Raw genomic sequence first — 16,059 nt, forward strand, 5'->3', positions numbered from 1 at the left:
GGCCAGGATTGCAATCCGTTTGTCCTTTGTTATTTAGGGCTTTCTATCCGCCACCACGGTCATCCCTTTCTGCCGCTGACTGAAAGGTCCCCGGATCGGCACTGCGATCATCTGGCGCCGCGGCATGATCGTGATAGCGCCGCCCCAGAGGATCGGTTAGTGACTACTAAGTGCTCCGGTTGGCGCACCATCGCTTTTCCATCTGAAAGATCGACATTCCGAAATGAAATGGCCTGGTCGCTCCAATCGGGACAATCAATACCACCCACCCACTATCACAGGGCCTTGTCAGCCTGCCCTACTATTCAACCATGTTGACGACGGCTTCCCGGGCGCGGGGCCCGCACCAGGTCCTATTTATTTATGGGTCCGGCAGCTCCAAAGGAGACAGACATCCAGCTCTCTCGGCTTTGCTTCTGTCTGAGTGGGCCCACTCTTCACGTTTTCTTCAGGGGCAATACATATTCTGACAGCCACGCGACAAGCTTCCAATAGGCTGCTGCGCGTCATCACCCAACATGGCAACTTTCAACATTGATTTGGTGAACAACACCGGTTCCGACACCGCGTATGCCTACATCACCGGTCAGGCCATTGACAATAATAATGCGCTTTTCCTACTGCAGTCGGACGGCACCACAGCCTACTACCCAACCTCGCCGTCGGCAACCAGTACCGCGCTCTCGGCCAACTGTGCCATTCCCCTAGGCGCAAATGGCAGCACCAAGACCGTCACGATCCCCCACCTGGCGGGTGCGCGTCTGTGGTTTGTCCGCGACGCCGAGCTGACCTTCTACTTGAATCCGGGTCCCGAACTGGTTGAGCCCTCATCGTCCAACACGTCGGATGTCAATTACAACCTTTACTGGGACTTCTGTGAATTCACCTGGAATACGGAGCAGCTGTATGTCAACATCACTATGGTGGACTTTGCGTGTCTTCCCATTGCGCTGTCCCTCACCAACACCTCTGGCACAACCACAACCGCAAAGGGTCTGCCCGCTGACGGGCTCGCCACCATCTGCTCCGCTCTGCGGGCGCAGAATACCAGTGACGGTGCCGGATGGGACAAGCTGGTGGTCACCAAGGGCGGCGCGAATCTGCGCGCCAACTCTCCCAACACGGGGATCTCCCTGGACAGTTCGCTGTTCAGCAACTACTGGCAGCCCTATGTCTCTCAGGTGTGGTCCAAGTACGCCGGTTCCCCCCTGTCGATCGATACGCAGGCTTCCGCTGGCACTCTCACGGCGACGGTCTCTGGCGGCAAGCTAGCCTTCTCGTCCGGCTCCATCACCTACGGACAGCCGACGAGCGCCGACATTTTCAGCAACAGCTCCGGCGTCTTCGCTGTCTCCGGCGATCCCACCAAGGACGCCGTCACCGCGCGTCTTGCGGCGGCGTTTAATCGGTCCACCCTGTTGATCGACACTGCCCAACCAGATGATGAGGTGATTGCCAATTACTACCAAAACCCCATCACGAACCACTACGCCCGCATCATCCATGCGACTGCCTTGGATGGAAAGGGCTATGCGTTCCCGTATGATGATGTGGCCCCTTCAGACGCTACCAATGTCTCCGGTGCCGTCTTCGACGGGAGCCCCAAGTCGTTGACCGTCACCGTTGGCGGTCCGACCAGCGGCTCTACCAAGAAGAGCACAAGTCAGGGTGACAGTGCTCCAGCGCCGAGCGGACAGAACAACCAGGAAAACCACGGGACTGAGAAAAAGGACCGACTCGCTGGTGTGAAGAAGTTCATGCGCAAGCTGTCGTGTAGGAACTAGTCTCTCTCCGTGGAGTGGCGGGCTGGATTGGCGAGAATGTACATTTTTTTTGTAAATAGCTAGCTAGTAGTATGTTCGAGCTATATGGTTGTTCCAGGCAGACAGGCAGCTTCGACTGCGTTTGTGGCCTTCTGATGCCGAATATATATTTCTACGAACATGGTGCCCATTAGGTCCTACAATTACTTTAACAACTTCAACATTTATCCATTCCAGTCTGAATATCACTGCAACAACATATCCCATCCTCATCACAACGTGACGGACTCACCCGACCTCGTGCAACAATTCCCGGATCGGTGGCGTGCTCGGGCCTATCCATCCGGCCCCACAACGCCATTAGCTACCCTTGCTGGCCTCTCTCGCCTCCTCGGCACCAAGTTAACTAACCAACTGTGCTGGCAGCACCTCACCTCATCACCGGTCATATGCCCTACCACTCCCGGTCGAGTAAAGGGTGCGGGAATTGCCGTGCGCGCCGAATCCGAGTAAGCGAAATATTCTGTATGCTCTACACTTCGCAGTTCCCCCACTGACCCAGGCCGGTGAGCAGTGTGACACCGCACGGCCCACATGCTCCCAGTGTCAACGGGCCCGATTCTCCTGTCCTGGATACCGCAATCCACAGCAGCTGCAGTTTCGCGACGAGAGCCTGGCGGTCCGGGCTCGAGTTCATGCAGAGAATCAAGAGTCACATTCCGGAGTAACGGCGGTGAATAATACATGTACTTTATCGCCACGCTCGATCCCGTTGCCCCTAGCGGAATCATCCATCCGCGATGAATCTGTTTGCTTTTTCTTTCGTTACTATGTCCTCAATGACCTCTACGATATCCCTATTCACCCCAGCGTCTCGCAGATGGCCGATCTGGCCGCCGCTAGTCCGGCTGTCTCGCGGGCCCTCGCGGCGGTGGGACTGGCGAGTTTGTCTAACATTAGAAAATCTGCGGGGTTGATGACCGCTGCAAATAAGGAGTACACAGAGGCTCTACGGCTGACTGGTACCGAGTTGCATAATCCAAAAAGCGATGCTACTCTGGCGGCGGTGTTGCTTCTGAGTATGTTTGAGGTATGCTTTCTCCCCCGCCCCCTTGTTTGGCTCGATGTTAATAGCTGCAGGTTTTGACATGCGGAGTTAAACGCTCCCTCGAAAAATGGCTTCATCATACTCGGGGAGCCATGGCTTTGGTTGAGATGCGGGGAGTTGAGCAGATCCAAAAGACAATTGGGATGCGCTTGTTCACCCATTTACGCGTGCAGATTGTAAGTTCATTATCTACAACGTACTGCGAGAAATTGCGGCACTGACAGGACAAAAATTAGATCACTAGCTGCCTTTACTGGCACACTCCCGTACCAGCTTCATTGGTCCAATGGTCCTCGCAGGCCATGTTCCTGCGGTCGGGCAGCGACGCCAAAGCCGACGAGCTGGTAGACCTAGTTGCTCGCGTTAGCCAAGTAGTGGCCCGCGCGGAGACACAAGATGATATCAAAACTATAACAGAGGCCACAGCTGTGGACCAACTCCTACTACAATGGCGACAAGAGCTACCACCTCGATGGGCCTATCGCATAGCTCAACGACCACCAGCTCGAAACCGAAACCAAGCCGATGCGGAAGCTCTCTTCTTCGACGAAACCTATCATATCTATCCGGACGCCTGGGCGTGTAATATTTGGAATTTCTATCGAGTAGGCCGGATCCTGCTTAATCGATTGATTTACCTTCGCGTCCAGAAGCATCCTTATCCGACTTCACACTCGACAAACGAAGCGCTCAGCAATTTAGCGATGGAAATTGCGCAAAGTGTTCCCTACGCATTGGGACAGGTTGGGTCTGGAAGAGAGGCAGAAGTCAACTTAGCCTCCTCAGTTGACTATCTTGGAGGCTACATCGTGATGTGGCCTTTGTACCTGGCGACAGATGTAACCCCCCCGGGATCGGCATTACGTGAATGGGCCATCGAACGCCTGGAAGTGATCGGTCATTGCATGGGAATTGGGAAAGCCCAGTTTATGGCGCGAGTTTTGAGAAACGCACGACGATTTGAAGCCACATTGTCAAGCGGGGAAACCACTTGAATGTCTCAGAGATTCGTCTATATTCTAAATGAAGATAAACTGTAAACTATTTACAAAGAACTTGCGACTTTCTTCACTGGGTTCGTCAACTCGACCAGTTTAGCCATAATCCGCACGTCACCGACTGACTTTCCAGAGGCATCGGCCTGTCCATTGAGAACGGCCACAAACTCGGCTTTGGTGAGAGTCATGGTGAGGCCAGCGGCATCACCAGCGAAACCGGTTTGCTCAACAGTGTTGCGGACAGTCAGAACACCATTCTTTAGGATCAAGCGCAACCGCTTCTTTTCATCAGTAAGGTGCAGGTCCATCACAAAACTCTCCGTCGCAGCTCGCAGCCCATCCAACCGAACAGACAAAAGCGTTAGCAGTTCCTCTGTTGATAGCTGTCCACTGATCTCAAAGCTCGGTTGTGCTTTAGGACTCTCAGTCAGAGAAGACCGCATGTCCATCGCGCCAGTCAGATAGAAATTGCGCCATGTTGCATTCTCACACCCAAAACCGAGCTTATCAAAGACCGATGCTAGTGCGAGTCTTGCTGCTCGGTGTGTGGGCTTTGCGGAAACGGCATGGCCCAGCAAAGTCGCAGCAAAGCGCAGGTCTTTGGTTTCTGCGTAGTGGGCGGCTTTCTGAACAACGGCATCAACCCCGCCCATGCAGTCAACATATCGCTGGCCGAGCTCAGCGGTGGGATACTCCCACAGGTGAACGGGGTCACCATCGAACCAGCCCATGTAGCGCTGATAAATGCCTTTGACATTGTGGCTAATTGAGCCATAGTACCCACGACCATGCCATGCCGCTTCCAGAGAAGGAGGGAGAGTAATCTTCTCCGCAATCTCGGTCCCCGTCATCCCCAGATTCATCATGCGAATGGTCTGATCATGAAGATAGGCGTAGAGATCGCGTTGTTCCTCCATGAAGGTCTTCAGCTGCTCCTTCCCCCATGTCGGCCAATGGTGACTAGCGAATAGCACATCTGACCTGTCCCCATACAGAACAAGCGTCTCATCAAGGTACGAAGCCCAAGCCTTGGCATCACGCACCAGTGCGCCACGCAGGGTGACAATATTGTGCAGGCAATGTGTGGCACACTCGGCAATGAGCAGAGCGTTGTGATCCGGGAAGAAGAAGTTCATTTCGGCAGGCGCTTCCGTCCCAGGAACCATTTGGAACTCGATCCGTACCCCATCGATGGTGCGTGTCTCTCCCGTCTCGTAGATGGTGACATTTGGCGGGATGAGCGATGTGATTCCATTGGAAACTGCCATCCCAAGCCCGCACCCAATTTGCCCGTCGGCAGCTCTAGGCAGTCGTATTCCGTACATATATGCAGCTCGTCGGCGCATGGCGTCACCAAGGTAGATGTTCTCGCTGGTAGCTTCCTCCATGAACCCCTCCGGGGCTATGACTGGGATAGAGGGGTCTGCACTCGCGGCGAGGATCCCCCGTGCACCTCCAAAGTGATCGGCGTGCGAATGAGAATAGATCAAGGCCTTGACTGGTCGATCACCCCGGTGGGAGCGATAGAGCTGCAGAGCCGCGGCGGCGCATTCCACTGAAGTGAGGGGGTCGATGACGACGATGCCGCTCGAGCCCTCGACAAAGGTTATGTTGGAAAGATCAAAGCCGCGCACTTGGTATATACCTTCGGTTACTTTAAACAGACCTTGCATTGAACATAACTGTCCCTGGCGCCAGAGCTTGGGGTCCGCTGTCGCAGGACACTTGCCCTGCATGAAGTCATAGTCATCGTTATTCCAGATCACGCGACCAGCCGTGTTTTTGATGGCACATGGTTTCAAAGTACCGACAAGCCCGCGAGAAGCGTTCTCGAAATCCGTGTTGTCGGAGAAAGAAGGCAGGGATTGAAGAACGGCCATTGTGATAGGTGAGTCTAGTCCTTCCCACAGACATGGCTTCGGTCCATCCTTTTATGCTTTTTTTACTCAATCCAAAATTGCCGACAGCCTCGGTCAGAACCACAGAGGAATTCATTCGAATGTTCCATGTCGTGATCACATTGAATCCAGTCTGGAACTAGGGTTAGATAATCCGACGAGTCGATTGCCCGATGCGGTTACTGCGATCAACGCCCGGATCCACCGAGACGCACGCTATTGGCAGCGCCAATGCTTAGCGTACCACTTACCCCAGGAAACTGTGTCTAACGGGGGCTTATTCCACGGGCATTGTCCGAGGCGACCTCAAGTTGTCAAGATGAGTCGAATGGATCCATAAATTGCGAAATGCGGGGAATGGTCAAAGCACGACAGAGATAAAAAGGAGTCGACAGTATGGCACAGAGCTTGGTCTAAACCAATCTGCACCAAGTCAAGCATGGATAAACAATTCTCAGAACAGATCGAACACAATGTTGACTCTTCGTCAAAGGATGAGGTGGAGTACTCAGCGGCTGAAAGCCGTTATTCTCACAAGGAGCAACGACACATCATCCACAAGGTCGACCGGCGACTCATCACTGCTTTGGGGCTTTTGCTCTGTGTGAGTCTAGTTGACAGGACCAACTTGGGCAATGCTATGATCTCTGGGTACTGTTTCATGCCAATTGCAGTTGTTTTCATGCTAACATAATAATATCAGAATGGAGGAGGAACTGCAGTTCCAGATTGGCTCTCGCTATGTAAGAAGCCAAGATCGCTGGCATTCAAACCGAACCTGACGTTCTTCTTAGGCCATTGTCCTTCTCGTCTTCTTTATTCCTTATGTCTTGTTCCAGTTTCCATTGATTCTACTGAATCGTAAAATTGGGCCTCGGATCTTTCTGTCTGGTATCACTTTGGCATGGGGTATTGTTATGATGGTAGAAGACCCGTGCACCATCCTATCCTCATCATCTTGCTAATTCAATCAGTGTTGTGGCTTCGTGCACAACTGGAAGGTCTTGATTGCACTCCGGGCCCTGCTCGGTTTACTGGAAGCTGGTCTCTTTCCAGGGGCTGTATACGTGCTCTCGATGTGGTACTCTCGCTGTTCGTAATCCATCCCTGTCTGACAGAACAGTATCTGACCACTTATAGATGACATGCATACGAGGTATTCGACATTCTATCTCATCAGTGTGACTGGAGCGGCTTTTTCCGGTCTTCTAGCATTCGGATTCGTCCATATGGGTGGATTAGCAGGTTTCGCACCATGGAGATGGATTTTTATCATGGAGGGACTACTCACTTGCGTGGTAGCAGGCATTGGATTTGTGCTGCTGATCAATTTTCCAGACGAAAACCGTCTGTCATGGAAATTTCTCAGCAAAGAAGAAACCGCTTTTATTGTCGCGCGGATATCTCGAGATCGGCAAGACGCCTCGCAAGAAGTCCACTTTAAGCTAAAGCAATACCTCATGCCAGCGCTGGAACCGAAGGTGTGGGGATTCGGGCTGCTTTTCTTGTGAGCCAATCCCATAACCTATCAAGTCCAAGGGCTAACACATGCTTGCAAGTTGCGCCACAATGGTTTCCTACTCGATTACCTTCTTCCTTCCTATAATTCTAGCCTCCGAGCTAAAATTTCGCACCGAAGTTGCACAAGTCCTCACGACGCCGCCATATTTCTTCGCCGGAATATTCATGTTCGTCCAAGGGTGGCTTGGTGACAAATATCGCATTCGGGCACCATTCATTATCTGGAACAATATTCAAGCTATCATCGGACTGGCCATTCTCGGCTGGGTTACTGTCCCTGGTGTGCAGTATTTCGGGGTCTTTCTGGTTACCTCGGGTTCGAATGCGAACATCCCTGCTGTGCTCACGTATCAAGCGAACAATATCCGTGGCCAGCTAAAGCGAGCTTTTTGCAGTGCCAGCATAATTACTTTGGGTGGTATTGGAGGTGTGGCGGGCTCGTTGGTGTTTCGGACGCAGGATGCGCCGAGGTATCTTCCCGGTGTGTACGCGAATATAGCGTGAGTACTCCCTTTCCTTGAACTTTCTAGCTTAGCTTATTGCTGATCGTTTGATTTCAGAGCAAATATTTTCTCCATTGTGCTGGTTGGTATTCTTACTACTTACTTTGCTGTTTGCAATCGGCGAGCGTCGAGGGGAAGCATGGTTATCGAGGAGTTGCCAGGCTTCAAGTATACGCTGTGAAAAAATCTCCTTGGATATTACTGCGTCGTATTACCAGTCAGACCATATTTTTCTCGTACCTCCCGAGGTCGTTTCACCTCTATCAACAATGTACAACCCGCTTCTTGTAGAATTCTCAATGAAAGAATACAGGTTTAGAATTCAGCAACCCGACTCCGCAACTTACGATCCTCCCAACCCCAAAGTATTCTAAGCATCACCAGCCTCCTCTGGATCATTCAACAAAGTATGCAGCTTACCCCCTGTCCGATTTGCAAGCGCAAGGTATGAACCATCCTCAACGACAGCCCCCTGATCAAGAACAACGACATGATCCGCAATCTCGATCATCTCCTTGGAATGCGTGATAATAATAACCGTAAGACTATGACGTGCGACAACAAGCTGTTTCACCGTCTGGCGTACAACCCGGGCACCAGCAGGGTCCAAACTAGACGTCGCTTCGTCGAGAATAAGGATTTTAGGTTGGCGCAGAAGAGCGCGCGCAATGACGATGCGCTGCTTCTGGCCGCCTGATAGGCCAATACCCCCATCGCCAACGACGGTGTAGTATCCACGTGGGAGTGAGGATATGAAGCCGTCAATGCCGGCAGCGTGGGCAGCCGCGCGGACGGTCTGTGGCGAGGCTAGAGGGGAGTCTTCTAAAATGCCATAACTGATGTTGGCGTGGATTGTCCCCGGAAAAATAGTTGGCTGCTGGGACACAATGGCAATTTGAGAGCGAAGTGTCGGGACGTGGAGTCGCAATATGTCCACGCCTCCGAGTGTCACGGTAGGTCGACCATCTCTGGAAACTGGAGCTTCGTAAAGTGACAGTAAGAGTGATGCGATGGTTGATTTGCCAGAACCAGATCGTCCCACAATTGCCGTGCAGGAGTTACGCTGGATGTTCATAGAGACATCTTTGAGGACAAGCGTGTTTGGTCTGGATGGGTACCTGAAGTTCACGTTGTTGAATTGGATTGGGGTCAAGTCTGTGGCTTTAACGGTCCCAAGATGCTCATGTGACCCAGCCTCCGGGAGTCTGGCAAGGCGGAGGAGTTGTGTTGCGGTTTCACGCGATGTGTTGATCTGAGGAACTAAATATTGTCAGTGATCAGGCGCTTGATTTGAGTTAGGGGGTGTGCGAACTCCAGGAGAGAATCTGCGCGGCATATCCGATGCTGAAAAGAAGCATGGAAAATACCATCATGACATCGTTCACGTTGAATTCGTGAGTTACAAGAACGGCACCGTAGTAGAAGATCAACGCTATACATATTAGGTTAGCCAGAGCTTGGATCCAACTTGGAGTGGCTTACCGCTCGAAAAGACGACAGTCGACTCGACCATTCCGAATAGCATCCCAGTGTATATGGCACGTTTCAGTCCAATTCTGAGACAATTAGTGACAGCTTTAACTTGCTTGCGGTGAAAATATCCCTCGAGAGTTAGTGATCTCACAGTGCGGATCTCCGAGAAAGTCTCCGTGAAGACATCGGATGCAATGCTGTTGGCTTCATTGCAGCGCCTCTCCCACAAACCATTGGTTTCTTCAAATCCCCTGGTAATTACGTAAATGATAGGACCACAGGAGAGCGCCACAAGTGTCAATTTCCAGCAAGCAATCAGACTCCAGATGATAGACATGACCGTGATGGCAGCCGCTACGACGACAAACCCAGCAAAACGGCCTATCAAATTCCGCATATCCTCACCATTCTGATCAAGACAGACAGTGAGCTTTGACGATGCATTGCCTTCCTTGTCAAACCAGGCCCGCGGCTGATTGAGTATCCGCTGAAAAGCAGTATTCCGCAGCTTGTCCATCCATGCCTCGCCGCAAAGTTCCAGAAAATAGTGCATGAAGAACGAGGCCAGACCATCTCCAAAGGAGACTCCCAGAACAGCGAGTGACCATGTCATGGTCAAATGCGCACTGTTTGAGCCGGCATGGAACGTGCTGAATAGTTTTGAGAGACAGTACGAAAATATCGGCGTTGCGCTGGCATGGGCTAATGCTGACACAAAACCGAAGAACAGAATAACTCGCTCGCGAATGGCTAGACTTGGGCCAATGGTGCTCATTATCCGAGTGAGTGAAGTCATCCCATTCCTTCTGCGTGCATGCCGTCCTTTTGCTTTCATCGATCGACGCCGAAAACCCCTGCCACGTTTCAACTGGGAGGGATATCGTGAGATATATGAAATGCGGTTATGGAGGTATCGGTCTGCTCGCGGACCATGCCCATCAATCCGAACCATTTCAAGGCCATCCATAGGCGATATTTCCGGCCTATCAACGGGAATCTCTGGGATCCCACCCCAGAATGAAACCCTCTTGGGCCGACCCGGGACAATATCCAATTCCGGATTTGGTGAGTATATTGAGTTTCTCTTGAGCGCCATTTCCTGTTGGCTGGAAAGATATTTTCTAGAGATCAAAGTTGCACGCCGAGGAAGAGAGAGGCGGAAGTCCTCTGAGCTCTCCGAGTCCTCAGAAGAAGAGCTGTTCCAGTAGAAATCAGGTATAGTTGCACTTTTCCGGCGGGTCTTCTTGTCTGATTCAGGTTGTGCCATTGAATGGAAATACTCTTTACTTCCTGGCATCTTTTCCACTTCATGCCTGTAGCCTGACTGGGTGATCGTGCCGTTCTCCAGGATGTACAAGAAATCCTGCTCATGAATTTGCGACATATCGTGCGTGATAATGATTGTTGTCTTGTTCTTGCGCCATTCTCGAATTGCCTTCATCACTGCCACGCGGTTCGTAAAATCCAAGGCGCTGGTAGGTTCGTCCAGGATCAGGACTGGCGTGTCACGTAGCTTCGCCCGTGCAATTGCCACTCGCTGCCGTTGTCCACCGCTCAAGAAACTTCCTCCGGGACCGACACTGGTATCGATTCGCTTGGGCAATCCATCGATGGTGCTTTGAAGCATAGCCAAGTCAATTGCGTCCTTCACGTCTGACTTGATGACTGGTCCGAGCCCCCGGCGTCCAAATGCAATGTTGGTAAGCACAGACTCGTTAAACAAGCCACTGCGCTGTTCAAGGAGAGTGACGTTATTCCGAATATAGCTCGTACTGAGTGTTTGAATCGAATTCCCATCGATCAGAATATCACCTGATGTGGGAAGATAAAAGCGCATCAACAACTGACTCAACGTGCTCTTCCCGGAGCCGCTCTTCCCAATAACGAAGGTTGTTTCTCCAGCGGGAAAAAAGAAAGTCGATGGTTTGAGAACACACTGATCCGGTGCAGAGGGGTAGTAAAAGGATACCTGAATAGGATAAGATAAGTACCATCCATTTGAGATGCTAGTATGGAAATTACCTACATTGTTGACCTCGATGTCCCCCTCACAGTGGCGAGGATACAGGCTACCTTTCATCTCACTGACCATTTTGCTCTCTGCATGGTAACTTGTGATTGATTTCAGCGCAACACTGGCAACCTTGCCTTTCTCCATGGCGATCATCTGGGGCAAGATTTGCTCAATAGATTGTGCGGCAGTCAGGCAGGCCCAGAAAGTCCTCAGCACTTCTCCCGAAGTAAGCTTGCCGGAACGAGCGAGCGTGCTGCCATACCAGAACCCCTGAACAAACATGCCGAACATCATCCACCGGATGAATGAAATTTGAAGGGAATTCAAACGTGCTTGTCTCAGATAGTGCCTGGCGGACCCGTCGATACACCAGGAAAAATTATGTGACTCCAGAGACTGGCCGTTGAGACACTTGACCGTATCGATAGAGGCGATGGCATTGTTGGCTATTTTGGATGCACGGGTCAATTCGACTTGCTGTGCTTGGATGCTGGATTTCATTCTGATGGAGAGCAAGGCGATGACGGATGAGAAGATGGGAATTCCGGCGAGCGTGACAAGAGACAGGCTCCATGAAGTATAAAGCCCAAGCCCGAGCGATGCAATGGATCGAAACGAGTACTGGAGAACAAGTCCGAGGGGCTGCGAGGTCGCCATCTGCAAATCATGGATATTACTTGTCATATAGTTAGAAAGATCTCGAATATCAATTTACTGCGACGAAGCTTACGCTTGGATCCCAGAGAGGAAAGCGCCAGAGCCCTCTTGCTGGGCTTCAAACCATTCGACATCCCGTTTGAGCAGCTCAATGAAGACATTATCACGAATGCTAGACGCCTGAAGTTCACCAAATGCCACAAATAAGGCATAGTATGCACCATTTAAGAACCAACCGGCGACTCCCAGCCCGACCATCCCAAAACAGTTTGAGACGATGCTGTCTTGGAGTCTTTGAGCGCTGCTCTGTCCGGCTCCGAAGGATGTGAACGAATCGAAGATATTGCCTAGAAATATGGCAAAGGCAGGAGTGATACAGCTGGCAACTAGAGCGAAACAAGAGCCAGCTACGAGAGTTGGCAAATGCCTTTTCGACGTAAATCCGAAGAGCGATTTCCAGCTCGGCTGCATCGGACTGCGGTCAGCACCAACGTTGTTGGAATCCTCTGAATTTGCAGTCATCGTGGCAGACAGTCAATTTCAAGGCTGATAAGCACTGTGGATAAACAGTGTACACATTGGAGATACCAGGCTAAAGGCGGATGGCTGCTCGCGATGGAGAGAAACATGAGTAAAACAGCTACCCCGAGATCGATGCGCCTATACGCAGGATATAATAGTCCATGTTTAGTATTATCAGAAGAACAATCATTAGAGATTTCCACGTTCGGCATATTGAAGGGCAACGGTAAAGGCGTTTCTTTGTCCTCCGGCCATTGTTCTTGAATCACGTGACGTCGTACAAATTCGAGTCAAGACAAGATGAAATGAAAGCAAAGGGAAAAAGAACGTTTTATTTCTGGGTATCTGATCAGCCCAGCTCATGATTGCCTACATCTGAGACAAATCCGAGTCTCTGCTGCATCGTGGATTCTATGACCAATCAGAAACACCTTTCTATACACCACCCAGAATCCAAGTCGCGGCCTCGGAACCAGTCCGTGCCCGCGCTGCATAGAACAATGAACATGCCGTCAGCCGTGTAGACTGGTGGGTGCCTGCATGTGGCTGCCTTCCAGAACAGCCAGACGTGCCCGTCTTCGAAATCATGAGCTTGCCTTCTGAGCCTTCTCGTAGACCCAGTCGTTCAGGCCCGCGCGATTGCTAGAACCAGCACCTATTAGCTTCTGATTTTTAAAGATGTCCATGAGTTGATACTTACCGTGCGATCTCAATAGCATAGAACTGCATGCGAACACCTTGTCCCCATTGTCAGCCCCTCGCTTCTCACGCAGTAAACCACATCCGAAAAAACCTCCGACTCACCGAAAATCGTGGTGTCCTGATCATACTCTGCATCGGCCCGAGTGCGAATTATGGTTCCAAAGTTGAAGTCCTCGATCTTCTTCTCAAATTGATTGACCCAGTTCCGCCACTTCTCCTTGCCGGCTTTGCTCTTCATTTGATCCTCGTCGATTGTGGCGGCGGGATCAAAATCAGGAAATTCGGCCATGAAGCTATCGTAGATCTCGGTGTCCATTTTTGTCAGGCGTAGCTGCGACCCTTTCACTTTCTCCAGGATGGACCAGTACGTCATCAGGTGTTCCACGGCTGCGATGACGGGGGTGTTAGTATATCTGTTCAATCGACGAGAACTTAGGACCCAGTCAAGACGAACCCTTTACTGCGAACTGCTTCTCCATCTGTACAAGTGGTCAGCATCAGCGGTCAAAGTCAACCGGGTCTGCGAGCAAGAGAGTGAGGGCTGGGGGACGCACATCCTCCAGGTTCTCGGCCTGCTCGGGGTCAAATGGCTTCGACATGCTGGCGGTGGTGTGTATGTAACGCTTAATCAGAAGAGAAAACTTCAAGGTCGAGTATGAGTTGAGTGAGTGGAAAGTGAAAGTGGTCGTGCCCCACGATCATTTTTTCTGCCGAAAGAAATGTCGCCGCCCGCTCCTCCGCTCCTTACGTCATTCGCGAAGTATAGATCTTACGTTTTTGTTTACATATTTACTTCACTTTAGTGAAAAAAAAGCCGGAGGAAATTTTATGCCTGGGTCTCATATATCTTTAAAAATACACTTCGTATTCAACCAGCGTGCCAGAGGCTGAACAAGCTTCTCTCTTTGTTCTCTCCCTTTGGTGCGTGTGCGGTTTGCATAATTAAGGGCAAAATTATCACAGATCTAGTGGTATCTTTATTATTAAGCCTGAGTAGGTCTCGGATTAGACAAGGCTTTCTAGCCAAAAAAAAGTCCCATAGAGAGAGTAAATTATTGGCCAACCCACAATGCACTACAGGAAAAGAGGGGCGCTAGCTGGCTTTGCCCGCAGAGAAAATAAGGCCCCCCAAACACGGCTAACCCTCCCTGCTTTTAAGAGGATGGCACCTGCTTTCTCTCAATGCTATTGTTGTTCATAATGAGGCCCGTCTCACACGGTTTTGCTCGCTTAACGACGAAATATAATTCTACTGCGCTTCATTTCTTTCTCTTCTTCCTCTTGTTCTACGCTTTCCTTGCCCTATTTGTGCGAGCCCAGTCAGCCCGCGACCCGGACTCGGTTTTCTTCCAGCCAACTGCCTACGATCTGTCCTATTCCGCCCTGAGACTCGAACAAGCTGATGTCTTCATCGACAAAGTGGAGCAGCAGAGCTCAGAGATAGAGATACCGAAAGCCTCGAGTCAGCCACATCTGTGTGTCGGCTTCGCCACCATCGCCCGCTCAGGGCGTCGCTATTTCAGGAGCGCCGTCGGCACAGTCCTCGAGGGCTTAAGTGAAACGGAGCGCGCGGACATATACCTGATTACACTTATTGCACACACCGACCCACCGCAACACCCAGCATATAATGAGACATGGCTACACAAGGTGGTGGATCGAGTACTACTCTATAATTCCACAGGCGTGGATATAGACGTTGACATCGACTATCTCCGCAGCCTAGAGGCTACAGAGAAGAAGATGGATGCAAAATTGAAAGCCCTCTTTGACTATATATTCTTACTAAAGGCGTGTGAGGCAGTCGGTGCTCCTCATATTGTCATATTAGAAGACGAAATCGTCGCACAGGACGGATGGTACCACCGAACTCGAGCTGCTATAGAGTCGGCAGAGGAACAGACTCAGGAGATTAAGGCATCAAAGTGTGAGAAACCCTTTCATAATACCGCATAGATCTAGTCTGACTACATCTAGGGTTGTACCTTTGTCTCTTCTATACTATCCTTGGCTGGAACTCTAGAGACTGGCCTATCTTCCTCTTCTACTCCGTCATCGCCATCGCCTTTGTCGCTTCTTCGTTTCTCGGCTATCGGCAATATCAACCAAGTTCGCGCACTATTATCTCGAATGAAATAATACTTATTGCATGTGGAGTCTGTACACCTCTTTTAATCGGGCTCTACTTTGCCGCAGGACGGGCGACAATGTGCCCTATCCCACAGGGCGTGCACCAGATGCCACACTACGCCTCCTGCTCTCAAGCTTTCGCCTTTCCACGGACACGAGTCTCCGATATTGTAGGTTGGTATAGTGAAAAGGGTATTAGAGAAGCGAATAATCTTCTGGAGGAGTTTGCGGACAATAAGGAGATCCGTTGGGCTGTGACACCAAGCATTGTACAACATGTCGGACGGAATAACTCTAAAACGAACAAAAAAGGTTCAGTGGCAAGGCTGTGGAATTTTGAATTTGAGATGAATGATCCAGATGTCCTGCGCGAAGAGCATGATCGCGCCAACAATCAAGGATATTCCCATTTCCTGGGCACTTAGCATTGATACACGTGCCCACCTACACCGCAAAATGGAGAATTTCAATACATTTTCCGTTCTAATATCGACTTCAGTTTCTCTTCTATGCTTCTTCATCTTACCTACAATCCCCGCCATTTTCTGATAAAGAACCCAGCGCCCTTGATGGACACACCAACAAAGCAAGCAATTTAGATTGGTAAAGAATCTGGCCCTGAAGCACCTGGAAGGTGCTCTAAAACGTGTTATTAGCCGGCCCTGCCCTCAACCCTGGCCAATAGTCGTGAGGTAGCGCGGCAGTTTGGCGCTGGCAACTCCTGGATGCTTCTGAGATTGCGAGAAAGGCCCGATGCCTCAGCATTACGT

The 16,059-nt window shown here is 50.9% G+C and overlaps 7 protein-coding genes across 7 annotated transcripts; 4 read left to right on the forward strand and 3 right to left on the reverse strand.

Annotated features, from left to right (window-relative positions):
• Positions 1-518: 518 nt before the first annotated feature.
• Positions 519-1,784, forward strand: N7474_008269 (glycoside hydrolase family 64 protein; the record flags this gene model as incomplete). Its single annotated transcript, XM_057199679.1, has 1 exon — positions 519-1,784. The coding sequence occupies one exon, from the start codon at positions 519-521 to the stop codon at positions 1,782-1,784; it is 1,266 nt and encodes a 421-aa protein (XP_057050380.1).
• Positions 1,785-3,173: 1,389 nt separating this feature from the next.
• Positions 3,174-3,866, forward strand: N7474_008270 (uncharacterized protein; the record flags this gene model as incomplete). The annotated part of the gene is made up of 1 exon (XM_057199680.1): positions 3,174-3,866. The coding sequence occupies one exon, from the start codon at positions 3,174-3,176 to the stop codon at positions 3,864-3,866; it is 693 nt and encodes a 230-aa protein (XP_057050381.1).
• Positions 3,867-3,916: 50 nt separating this feature from the next.
• N7474_008271 (alkyl/aryl-sulfatase) lies at positions 3,917-5,749 on the reverse strand (the record flags this gene model as incomplete). The annotated part of the gene is made up of 1 exon (XM_057199681.1): positions 3,917-5,749. One exon carries the CDS (start codon positions 5,747-5,749, stop codon positions 3,917-3,919), a length of 1,833 nt encoding a protein of 610 aa, XP_057050382.1.
• A 457-nt stretch (positions 5,750-6,206) lies between these two features.
• Positions 6,207-7,972, forward strand: N7474_008272 (phthalate transporter; the record flags this gene model as incomplete). Its single annotated transcript, XM_057199682.1, has 7 exons — positions 6,207-6,418; positions 6,471-6,510; positions 6,562-6,690; positions 6,742-6,859; positions 6,908-7,274; positions 7,327-7,788; positions 7,849-7,972. The coding sequence occupies 7 exons, from the start codon at positions 6,207-6,209 to the stop codon at positions 7,970-7,972; spliced, it is 1,452 nt and encodes a 483-aa protein (XP_057050383.1).
• A 189-nt stretch (positions 7,973-8,161) lies between these two features.
• N7474_008273 (ABC transporter ATP-binding protein) lies at positions 8,162-12,457 on the reverse strand (the record flags this gene model as incomplete). Its single annotated transcript, XM_057199683.1, has 5 exons — positions 8,162-9,051; positions 9,104-9,223; positions 9,274-11,233; positions 11,291-11,954; positions 12,009-12,457. The coding sequence occupies 5 exons, from the start codon at positions 12,455-12,457 to the stop codon at positions 8,162-8,164; spliced, it is 4,083 nt and encodes a 1,360-aa protein (XP_057050384.1).
• A 584-nt stretch (positions 12,458-13,041) lies between these two features.
• N7474_008274 (polysaccharide biosynthesis domain-containing protein) lies at positions 13,042-13,758 on the reverse strand (the record flags this gene model as incomplete). Its single annotated transcript, XM_057199684.1, has 5 exons — positions 13,042-13,099; positions 13,158-13,194; positions 13,262-13,546; positions 13,614-13,638; positions 13,714-13,758. 5 exons carry the CDS (start codon positions 13,756-13,758, stop codon positions 13,042-13,044), a joined length of 450 nt encoding a protein of 149 aa, XP_057050385.1.
• A 601-nt stretch (positions 13,759-14,359) lies between these two features.
• N7474_008275 (uncharacterized protein) lies at positions 14,360-15,714 on the forward strand (the record flags this gene model as incomplete). The annotated part of the gene is made up of 2 exons (XM_057199685.1): positions 14,360-15,086; positions 15,137-15,714. The coding sequence occupies 2 exons, from the start codon at positions 14,360-14,362 to the stop codon at positions 15,712-15,714; spliced, it is 1,305 nt and encodes a 434-aa protein (XP_057050386.1).
• Between the last annotated feature and the right edge of the window lie 345 nt (positions 15,715-16,059).

Source organism: Penicillium riverlandense, assembly GCF_028828495.1.
Source record: "Penicillium riverlandense strain IBT 135883 chromosome Unknown utg000007l_segment0_segment0, whole genome shotgun sequence".
Taxonomy (NCBI): domain Eukaryota; kingdom Fungi; phylum Ascomycota; class Eurotiomycetes; order Eurotiales; family Aspergillaceae; genus Penicillium; species Penicillium riverlandense.